Source organism: Procambarus clarkii, chromosome 19 (genome assembly GCF_040958095.1).
Source record: "Procambarus clarkii isolate CNS0578487 chromosome 19, FALCON_Pclarkii_2.0, whole genome shotgun sequence".
Classification (NCBI taxonomy): Eukaryota; Metazoa; Arthropoda; class Malacostraca; order Decapoda; family Cambaridae; genus Procambarus; species Procambarus clarkii.
This window is the reverse complement of record NC_091168.1, coordinates 11,685,582-11,697,794: the sequence shown is the minus strand read 5'-3', so window position 1 is coordinate 11,697,794 and position 12,213 is coordinate 11,685,582. Positions and strand designations below refer to the sequence as shown.

The following is a 12,213-nucleotide window of genomic DNA, read 5'->3' as shown; positions in this document are numbered from 1 at the left end:
AGAACCGGGCCCCCTCAGAGAGGCAAGGGGAGCAATGGCCTATAGAAGCCCCCGTGTAGTTGGAAGCATTCTATGTCTGCCATCGACCGGAACAGGCACCCAGAAAGGTAAGCGCCCCAAAACAAACCCCTATTCTGGTTAAAATTGCTACCTAATACCGAACTAGTGGATAGAACTCCCCAACCGAAAACAAGCAAATTAGTGTGACGTCACACACTGCCGCGCCGCTGTCTGCGCAGCTCCCCCCTCCCCGGGAGGGGGAAGGGGGAGCCCCAGACCCCCCGCGCCGGCTACCCACACCTCAGTTCTTGAGGCTGGATGTCAAAAACGCGAAAAACCGCCGACCGGAGGGAGGGAGGGATGCCGGGGAGCCTCCGGGACTCGCCCAGAAAATGGCGTTTCATTACATTCAACGCTGGTTTTCTGGGGGGAGCCCCGGCGGCTCCCCGGAGCTAACTACCCACAGACAGAAAAAGAGGGACTTACCCGGGAGGCGGTCGTCGCTCACCCCTCAACTCGAAGCCGAGACAACTGGCTGCAACCGCCGACCCAAAGCAACACAGGCCCGACGAGGGCCAGGGACATTCACAAGGTAACGAGCAGCCAGGACCCTGTTCGACCGCCAAAATCCCCGCGCCCGAATATCAGACCAAGACATATTCCCAAAGACGGCAGCAAGAGCCGCGAACTTACGAACGTCATGGGCACGGGGATAGACCGCAGGCTGGCTAGACCTAATAACCCTGCGGACGACCTGAGAGACCCGAACCCGCGAACAGGGAAGAAGGGAAACCGGATCAACCCACAGCGCGTCCCCGGACACAGAAGCAGTGGCGCGCAAATAACGGCGAAGCGCCGCAACCGGACACAAAACATGATGCACCCCCGGCCTGACCAACCAAGCATCAACCACCCATGGACCCCTCCGGAACGCAGCAGTCTCATTCTTTGCCAGAAAAGAAGGAGACGGCTGCAAACGAACAAAACTATCACCACGACCAAAAGAGCAGAAACCCCTGCGCCGGAGGAGAGCATGAAGCTCCCCTACCCGACCCCCAGAGGCCAAAGCCAACAAGAAAAGTGCCTTGGAAAAACAATCCTGGACCGAAGGGGCCACAACGAAACGAGGAGATGAAAGGAAAGCGAGCACTCTGTCCAAAGACCAGGACGGCTCAGGCGACGCATGAGCAGGCCGGAGGTGAAACAATGCACGAGACAGCTTGCGAAACGGCGCAGACGTAACATCGATACCGAAAGCAAGCTGAAGCGGCTCCGCCAGCGCCGCACGATACGAAGCGACAGTGTTAGGCATAAGATGACGGTCCTGAAACAACCACGAGAGGAAGGACAAGACCACCCGAACAGACAAGGAGCTAACACGACGAAGACGCAAAAAGAAACGGAAGGACCGCCAGGAAACTTCATACTGCCGCCGAGAAGAAGCCCTCAGGTGGGACACCAACAAGGAGGCCACCTGATCACCATAGAGATGATGATAGACTCGAGTCAAAAAAACCATACGCGAAGACTCGAGGAGAAGATCGAACCAGCTACGTGACGCACCGGCCCGATCTGCTGAAAGAGGCGGAGCCGCGGGAAAACCCTCGGGTTCGGACACCGAGCAACCAGCGCCTGAAACCAAGGCTGGGCCGGCCACCAAGGGGCCAGAAGGACAACTCTCCCCTGGTAAGTCTCTAAGCGAGTCAGGACCTGGAGCAACAGCCGAACTGGGGGAAAGAGGTACAGGAACCCCCACCTCGACCAGTCGAGCCGAAAGGCATCGACCCCGACGGCCTCGCAATCGGGGAAGGGCGCCGCATAAACGGGAAGACGCCGCGACCACGCCGACGCGAAGAGGTCCACCTCGGGGCGCCCGAACGTCTGGCAAAGCCAACGGAAGGACTCGTCGTCGACCGTCCACTCCGTGGAGAGGGGAACGAAGCGAGACAGGGCGTCGGCCAAGACGTTGGACACGCCCCGTACGTGAACCGCCAGGAGAGCCAAACCCCGAGAACTCAGCAGACGAGTCACCCGAAGCGACCAACCCCAAAGAGACAAGGACCGCATCGAACCCCCGCGGTTCAGGCAATGAACCACCGGAGAGCAGTCCGAATGGAGCCGAATCGTCGATCCGCGGGCCACCCGAATCCTCCCCAGAGCAAACCACACTGCCGCGAACTCCCGCACCGTACTGTGAGCTCGACGGAAGGACGGATCCCAACGCCCCTGGCCGGCCTGGTGAGCACTGGTCACAAAACCCCAGCCGAGAGACGACGCATCCGTGTACACATCGAGCGAGGGCTCGGGTAGGCGCCAAGGCACTGAACCCCGAAAAACCCGAAGAGGAAGCCGGTGACGCAGCAACCGACGCAAGTCCCCCGGGGGTCGAACTCTGCGATCGCGAGAGAGGCGGAAGGGGGAACCCCGAAGGAACCAGAACAGCCGTCGAAGCCAAACCCGACCCGGCGGGTAGACCACCATCGCGAAGTTCAGGCTCCCGCACAGCCCCTCGAGCAACCGCCGGGTGACCCGAGGGCCCTCCAGAAACAGACGAAGGCGGGACCGCAGCCGCAGGAGAGACTCCGGAGGGAGAGACAAGGAGGCGGTCCGAGAGTCCCACACGAGACCCAGCCAAGTCCGAACCTGAGAGGGAACCAGATGGGACTTCCTCCAGTTCACCAAGAACCCGAACCCGGCGAGCTGGGAAAGAACCAAATCCCTGGCTAGCAAGCAAGCGGACTGGCTGGGAGCCCAAACCAGCCAGTCGTCGAGGTAGGCCAACACCCGAACACCTAGGAGACGCAAACGAGCCACCACAACCCGTGTAAGGCGTGTGAACACGCGAGGTGCCAGGTTCAACCCGAACGGGAGACAACGAAAGCGGTAACTCAGACGCCCCACTACAAAACCGAGCCAGTCCCTGAACCGCGGATGAATCGGGACATGCCAATAAGCGTCCCGGAGGTCCAGGGACACCATCCAAGCACCCGGCTCCAAGAGGAGCCGAACCTGAGACAGCGTAGTCATCCGAAAGGAGGGGCAATGAACCCAGGGGTTCAGACGGGACAAGTCCAGAATGAACCGCAGGTCCGCGCAGTCCCGTTTCGGAACCGGAAACAGACGGGAAACCCATCTGAGGGACGACGTCGTTTCGACGACGCCCAAGCGTACCCACTCAAAGACGACTCGACAGAGCGCAGGGGAAGAAGCCTGCCCCGCCAGCCCCGACCCCCCAAAGGGGGGAGGGGCCACCCAACGCCACCGCAGGCCGCGAGACACGACCCGAAAGGCCCACGAATCGTGGGACCAGGCGCGGGCGAACAGCGCAAGCCGCCCCCCCATCGCCCCGTCAAAGGGGCAAACCGCGAAAGGGCCGGCGACCCTTACGAGACCCAGAACCCCGCACAGCGCGAACACCGCGCCGACCAGACGAGGGAGGGTCCGCAGGAGGAGCCAACCCCAAACCTGACACCAGAGGCCTACCACGACGAGAGGAACCCCGAGCCCTGGCACGACCTTTCCGGGAAGACCCACCCCGGGACCCCCGAAAAACCAACAAGTCCGACATCGGACGACAAGCCGCCGACGCAGCCTGAATAAACTGCGCCACGGCCGACTCCCCAAACAGGAGAGGACAAAAAGGTGAAGAACGCCTAAGAGCCAGAGCCCAAGCAGATTCCACGGAGGAACCCAGCACCGCCTGCCGACACGCGAGACGGGAAGCATAGAACAGGGAAACTGCATCCTGCAAAATCGGCGTGAACAGCTTCAACAAGGCAGCCGACGAACGCGCAGCCGAGGACAAGGTGCCGGACCCCGGGACGGACCCAAGCGTCCCCACATCCTCCACGAGCCAATCCGAAGACAGCTCCAGGAGGGAAAAGAACCGCAAGGCCGAACACAAAAGGCCCCGAGCGCGCAAGTCCTCCGCCACGAGCGCCGCCGAAAGGGAGGGAACCTGCACATGGAGCTGAATAACGCCCACATCGCGGGGAAGGGCAGGGGCAAACAAGCACTCATTCAGGTACTCAAGTTCACCCCCCAGGAAAACCTGAAGCACCGTGGAAGCTTCCCGCCACTCCAGCGTGCGGGAACGACAGAAGGAATGCCAGGAATCCAGACCAAACAAGGGGCAGTCTGCTAGCCAGGATGACTCCGGAACCTCGTAACGGAGCCAGAAAGGGAACGAAGTCCCAAACCTGAACGTGGACGGATCCATTTCCGAGGCATAATCCGGGTCACGCAGGAGGTAAGCTGCAAAGGCCGCTCGCACCACACCAGGTTGGATGCGATAAGCCGAAAACCTCCGGAAGGACGGAACCGACGTACCCGGGGGAACACGGAACCGTACCCAGGGAGGGGCCGACACCAAATCCAACTCGTACGCAGAGGGGGGGAAAGAAAACCCCACTCCTTGTAACAATAAGCCCCGCTCAGTGGGAAGAAAAACCCAGGCGGGGTCCAGCGGGGCCCAAGGCCCCCAAGTCAGCCCCTCCCCAGCCTCGAGGTCCGTCACCACAGGACCCGAGGCCGAGTCCTCTCCCCAAGCCCCGATCCCACAAGACAAGGACGGAGCAGCCGGAAAAGCTGGAGGAAGGGGGGCCCACTGGTCAGACCCTGAAGCTTCGGCCGGGAGACAAGACTCGAATGCCTCTGCCGCCCCCCCGGAAGGGGCAACCCCCGAAGCTGCCCGAGTCTCGAGATCAAGTAACCCCTGCTCCGACCCCGAAACCCTCAGACGCTTCGGGGCCGGAAGCAGGGGCGGGGGACCAGAACGAACAGAAGGGGAAGGACGAGGAGGTGCGGACTGAACCAGGATCGAAGCGACCCCCACCCCCAAGTCCGGGTCTCGAAAAGCAAAGCGGGGCAGCCCCGGGGCATCCGGGGAAGCAACCAACCGAGCGCGTTGCAACAGACGAAACCTAGACTGCAACGCACGAGCCGCCTGTACCCGAATAGAATCATCAGAGGATTGGGTAAATTGAGTCACAAGCAAGCAGCAACACTCACAGGACTCAGGGTCGAAAGTATCGCCGACCCAACAGGCAGCGTGGCAGAGGCAAAAACAATGAGGGTCACCCTGAGACAAGGGGACCGAGCAACCCTCAAACTCGCACACAGCGAGTGGGGACCCCGGGGTCACATCCATCGGACCCACGCGCCCCCTAGGGGATTCCCAGGGTCCTGAGCGTTTACTTTAAGAGGACTCGCGCTCAGGTAGTCCCAGGCAGGGTGCTGCAAACCGGCGCCCAAAACTACCAAGCAAACTTCTAAAGCTGAACCCCAGGGACGTGTACACTCACGGGGACCTAGCAGGGGGCGCCACCGAGGAGAACAGTGGAAGGGCAAAAACAAACTGAATAAAATGACAGAACCCCCCACCAGGCAAAAACAAAAAGAAAAACAAAACCCCGCAAGAGGACAGCGAACCCCAAGGAACAGAGCCGGCCGCGATGTCGGGAATTACAAGCTGAGCAGCACCCTGCGCCCCTACCAGTGCAAACTGCCTCTTACCTGCCGGTAACAAGGGAGAACAGAACACCCAAGAGCCCAACAGGCGGCCGAAAAACCGAAAGGTAAAACGGACCAGCAGAGGCAGACCCCGAGGAGCCTGTGGAAGGTGGCCCCAAGCCCCAAGGGCAGTACTTACAGGGCACCTAGGGAAGGCAGCCCTAGGCGCATGCAGCCCGAGTACTGAAGATAACTCCTGGCTCTCGCACCCACAAAACTAACACCACACTCAAAGCACAGTGCAGTAGCGACACCGGAGCCAGAGCACACGACCATCGCCTATAGCATCAGCCTCAAGAACTGAGGTGTGGGTAGCCGGCGCGGGGGGTCTGGGGCTCCCCCTTCCCCCTCCCGGGGAGGGGGGAGCTGCGCAGACAGCGGCGCAGCAGTGTGTGACGTCACACTAATTTGCTTGTTTTCGGTTGGGGAGTTCTATCCACTAGTTCGGTATTAGGTAGCAATTTTAACCAGAATAGGGGTTTGTTTTGGGGCGCTTACCTTTCTGGGTGCCTGTTCCGGTCGATGGCAGACATAGAATGCTTCCAACTACACGGGGGCTTCTATAGGCCATTGCTCCCCTTGCCTCTCTGAGGGGGCCCGGTTCTGGCCGTGGTCCCCGGTAGGCCTAAGAACTCCATACACATGACTGATGCCAAAGTCTGACATTAGCATATCAGCCTGGGATAGCTCCGGGGAGCCGACGGGGCTCCCCCCAGAAAAGGAAATAAAAAATGATTTTAAAATTGGATAATTGAAAACTTCAGATTTTCAAATCACATTAAAATATATAAACTATCACCAATTGTTCATTTGGTGGTGTTATGCTCTCAGAATAGCATATGATCTTCATTTTTATCAAATTATAATACTGTATAGGTTTTCAGTATAGATTACTGTAAAAAAAAAATTCAATATGGCATTTGAAATAAGCTGCAAATTTAGACATAAATTATATAACTCCAAAAGTTTAGGGTTTATGAAAAATCCGTTCTCAAGGATTTGTAGAACAGACAGCTGAGCACACAATACAGTATGTCAAAATGGTGAGAAATGGTCAGAAGCTGGAATTTTAGAAGCCACTCAAATTTGAAACTAATTTTAGAGATAATTGAAGTTACCGATAATGAATAAAGGTAGTTCTAAATCATTAATTTACCTATATGTTTTTAATAAACATTGCTTGGAATTCATACTGAAATATGTGAAAGTTTTAGGTCAATATGTGTCGAAATGAAGTCAAGAAAAAAAACAAAAAACAAAATAGAGATAAATTTATCCCCTAAATCATTATAGTATACTTTATATAAGGGAAGAAACCCTAATCTGGTCCCTAATTATCAAAACAACCTAAAGAGACAAAGAAAATAGTTTGAAATCTGAAAAAATCGCCCCCCAAAAATTCAAATGCCAAGTTCTATGAGTTGTGACTGATTTATTTGTTAATCAATTTCATTCTATCTTCACATAGTTAGGGACTGGGTATGCACTCTCCAGGATGTAAAGTTTACAATAAAATCAGATAATAAAGTATACAAAAATATAACCCCCCCCCCCAAATAATTTTTGGACATTGATGAAAGTAACTGATATTAACATTGGGCAATGTATTTATGATATATAACAAAATAGAGCATAATAACATACTTATTCATTATTATTTGTGTTATTATGTATTACTTAGCAATGCTATAAAGGCACCAACTGCATATCCACTTTGTGGACACTTCTTACTACTATTCTTCTTTTGAGTGTTGGACAGGTTGGAGTGTTGGCATCTCTTTATTACTACATTATCCCTCGGTTCCAGTTAATAGGAGCTGTTCTCCGTATCAACAAAATGTTTTTAAAAAATTGTATAAAATAAATTTCTGAAAATATTTTTACGAAGTTTCACAACCCTGGAGCCAATAAGTTAGAGATTTGTGTAGCATTAAGTAATTTTTACATAATTTGAATATTTTTTGCTTCTTGACTCCTAAGGCTGCGTCATTTAACCACTTAACTGCGCCAACCGAGTATTCTAGGTCGGTGGGAAATTGCTCCAACCGAGAAAACTTATTTTTTCCTACCCATTCCCAATGTGTGCGAGGTTGGTTGTGTACAAAATGGACTCTTAGGGCCTCCAGTGAGAGGCAGCCATCTTGGAAAAAATTCCCAGAATGCCCTAGGGCTGCTGGCTGGGTTAGTACTGAGTGAGCAACCATGGGTGGTGCATGCGGCCTCTGGCTCCCAAACATCTGTCCGATGCGGTGTTGAAAGATCGCACTCTGTCGGTGAAATTCAAACCTTAATTGTTTGAAGAACTTAAGGGTCATAATATTGGTGAAGCTAGGTGCAATAAGGACCTAACACAAAGGTCGGATGTAAGTGATACAGCGAGCATATCCAGTTGTAGCGCTGAGCGCCACAATTGCCCACCTCCAATTTATTTAGACGATACATAGATGAATCGTTTTCTGCGTTCAGTGATAATGATGCATCTGATACAAGTAGCATAGATGAACAGTGCTAGCGGCTTCCATGGTGATGTTTTCCATAGATATTTTCAAGAATAGCTGAATCTCTTCCAGACTGATACACTCTTTGAGGCTGGCTGAATCTTTTCTTGTGTGGGACCTTACAAAACGATCTTTTCACGACTACCATACAAATTGATCTTTTCCTGTAATCTTTTCAAGACTACCTTATGTTTTACAAGCTTGGCTACATACGACTTACAGGTACTAATGCCAAGGGCGTACGTGAGTGCGTTATTTGCAAGCACACTGAACGAAGAAACAGGAAGTGGAAAATCTATCTGTACCTGGTGCAACGAGAGCGAAGTCGCGCTGTGTACCATGGACTACTGCGTTGATTATTACTCACTTCCGAAGTACTGAGTGTGTAATACAGTGTGTGTGTCTGGGCGTGTCACACACGGGCGACCAGCCCCTGATGACATCACAGCGCACCTTGTCCACGTCCCCACAGCCAAAGTAAGTGGAATTTGGTATTTATTTTTACATAGACATATTTGGGGAAGGGAATTTATCATTTTACAAAGAAAAAATAATTTTGGGGGAACACTTTATATTATGCGCATGGGGGGAATTTCCCAATAAACTCTGCGCAGCACGGTGGTTAAGGGTTAAATGAACTGTTGGTATTAAAAGAGGCAGGGCAAGGAGGTTAAATTTAAATATCAAGTGGAAGGAATTACAGTATGTGGAAGAGCATGCTGGTGAATTATGATTTGTGCTTAAATGATTTACAAGATATGAAGAGTAATATAATAGATAAAAGTGGGTTAATTCTACTATCAAGTAAAATTGCATGTGCCCATACAGTACTTGCCTTTTAATTACCATTTTCAATTGGCTGGCTTTATATATATATATATATATATATATATATATATATATATATATATATATATATATATATATAATGTCGTACCTAATAGCCAGAACGCACTTATCGGCCTACTATGCAAGGCCCGATTTGCCTAATAAGCCAAGTTTTCCTGAATTAATATATTTTCTCTAATTTTTTTCTTATGAAATGATAAATCTAACCATTTCATTATGTATGAGGTCAATTTTTTTTTATTGGAGTTTAAATTAACGTAGATATATGACCAAACCTAACCAACCCTACCTAACCTAACCTAACCTATCTTTATAGGTTAGGTTAGGTTAGGTAGCGGAAAAAGTTAGGTTAGGTTAGGTAGTCGAAAAACCATTAATTCATGAAAACTTGGCTTATTAGGCAAATTGGGCCTTGCATAGTAGGCTGAGAAGTGAGTTCTGGCTACTAGGTACGACATATATATATATATATATATATATATATATATATATATATATATATATATATATATATATATATATATATATATATATATATATATATTAAATATGACCGAAAAAGTAAGATTAATAATTCTAACACGAATTTTCTCAATCTTTCGTACATTACGCTTCACTGTTGGAGGTAAATCAAAAATCAATTCTCCAAAATTCATTTTTATTTCTAGTCTGACGCGACACGGGCGCGTTTCGTAAAACTTATTACATTTTCAAAGACTTTAGTTCACAAATACACAACTGAATAGAACTTACGTATCTCCGATTTGATATCTACATTTGAGTGAGGTGGAAGGGGTGATGTGGCATTAACACAAGACAGAACAAAATGTGGTATTAATAGGGTATTAATTTCATCAACACAAGACAGAACAAGAGTATTAATAGGGTATTAATTTCATCAACACAAGACAGAACACGAAACAATGGATATTGAATAGAAGTGTTTGTAGAAAGCCTATTGGTCCATATTTCTTGATGCTTCTATATTGGAGCGGAGTCTTGAGGTGGGTAGAATATAGTTGTGCAATAATTGGCTGTTGATTGCTGGTGTTGACTTCTTGATGTGTAGTGCCTCGCAAACGTCAAGCCGCCTGCTATCGCTGTATCTATCGATGATTTCTGTGTTGTTTACTAGGATTTCTCTGGCGATGGTTTGGTTGTGGGAAGAGATTATATGTTCCTTAATGGAGCCCTGTTGCTTATGCATCGTTAAACGCCTAGAAAGAGATGTTGTTGTCTTGCCTATATACTGGGTTTTTTGGAGCTTACAGTCCCCAAGTGGGCATTTGAAGGCATAGATGACGTTAGTCTCTTTTAAAGCGTTCTGTTTTGTGTCTGGAGAGTTTCTCATGAGTAGGCTGGCCGTCTTTCTGGTTTTATAGTAAATCGTCAGTTGTATCCTCTGATTTTTGTCTGTAGGGATAACGTTTCTATTAACAATATCTTTCAGGACCCTTTCCTCCGTTTTATGAGCTGTGGAAAAGAAGTTCCTGTAAAATAGTCTAATAGGGGGTATAGGTGTTGTTAGTTGTCTCTTCAGAGGTTGCATGGCTTTTCACTTTCCTTCTTATGATGTCTTCGACGAAACCATTGGAGAAGCCGTTATTGACTAGGACCTGCCTTACCCTACAGAGTATAATAATAATATGTCTACAGGAAAGACTGCTACCAAAATATACTAATGTGTATATATATATATATATATATATATATATATATATATATATATATATATATATATATATATATATATAAATAAAAGTACCGAGTATAGTAAAGCAGTGGGCAAAAGTGTGATCTTGAGGTCATCTTGAGATGATTGTGATGGTTATCAGATGATGTGATGGTTAATTGTTGAGAAAGTCCCCCCTGCCTTTCCTCTCACACTGTAGGTGCCTGCTGCATACTTGCTGTTACCACTGTGCCCAAGTATTGTGGCAGGCCTCTTGAACTTAAACTGACCTACTGGGTGCCAGAACACAAATCTGGCTTTCTACTAAGTGTGAGAGGGGCCTTTGAGAATGACAATATTTAATAAAAAAAAAATCTTGAAGGAAGTTGAAGGAAGTTTCAGGCATGGAAGAACCGATGGTATTGTCATCGGCTCCCATCACATGTACATCCATTCCATGGGGGTTTGGGTGTACTGTACATATGATTGTTTTGCAGCACTTAATTAAGCCATAAATCCTATAATTGGGGAACGTCTCTTATCTAGCTGTGACTCCAGATTACCCTGTCACTGTTTTAGTAACCACTACACTATGCATAACGCTTTAGGTGCTGATGGACAGTGCAACAGTTTTTTAATTAAAATATTGCTAGCTTTTTTTTTTTTTTTTTTTACTCAGTGATTTGAAACGAAAATAGTTGAGTTTGGCAATATTGACATTTTCAGTTTTTTAAATTTTCAGTTAATAATTCATTAACTACACCATGAAATTGTCATATGAAATAGGTGCGCAGTACAGGGGGTTAACCATGTATAATGACACAAATATTGTACTGTATTTGTGTAGAGAATTTAGTGTTTTCCAGATGTTGTGAAAATGTCACAGTAAAATATGTTCTTCATGAATGCAAAGATCAGGATACTGATCCAAGAATCAGGATCATAAGAGGTTTGGGTAATTTCAAAGTGACCCTTAGGTTTATCCAGCAGAGCAATTTATTTTTTTTTTTTTATAATTATAATGAGTTATGTACCTTATTTAACAAAACCAGTTGCATTAATGCTGCTGCTGCTGTTAGGCATGAATTTTGTCAGTTATGTTTTTTTTTCTGTACACATGTAGATTTAATGACATTCTAATGGCTATTTTTTTGTATATTCATCAGATGAAATGATCTACTTGGCGGAGCAGGCAGGTGTCCAAGTTCCAGCAAACTTTTAAAGTGTGTGTGTGTGTATCTTCACTCAGCAGATTTCTTTGCCTTTTAAGTGTAACTGAAACTATAGAACTATAATGTAGTGGCAAGTAATGTATAAAGTACGTATCTTTAATAAATAAATTAGAATCCCTAATGTTTGTAAGTTTTCTTTTTCCTTTAAAGGAGCTGGTAGACATGTTGGGGGTTAGCTTAAAATCAAAGAACAAAAAGTACAGCATCATCAGTGCTAAATTTTTACCATAAAACAAATAGCACTATACTGTACAAAGTTGCTTGTTATTTTGTAGCAGATTTTTGTTGAATATTAAGTTTATTTTTTTAATTAGTATTAGTAATATGCTATACTCCATACATTTAAATGATGCAAAATTAAAAAAAAAAAATTGCACGAGGTAAAACATTTTCTGGAAAAAATAGTCCTCTTAGAAATATGCTGGGAAAAACAGCTAGCTAATGCAAAATT

At 47.9% G+C, this 12,213-nt stretch overlaps 1 protein-coding gene across 1 annotated transcript in view; it reads left to right on the top strand.

Moving 5' to 3' along the window:
• Positions 1-11,883, top strand: part of ATPsynE (ATP synthase, subunit E) — a 43,723-nt gene extending 31,840 nt beyond the window's left edge. Inside the window, exon 3 of the mRNA XM_069326935.1 lies at positions 11,697-11,883. Coding sequence (XP_069183036.1) covers positions 11,697-11,752 — 56 coding nt within the window. The 3' untranslated portion in view covers positions 11,753-11,883. The remainder of the gene's footprint in view (positions 1-11,696) is intronic.
• The last annotated feature ends 330 nt before the right edge of the window (positions 11,884-12,213 follow it).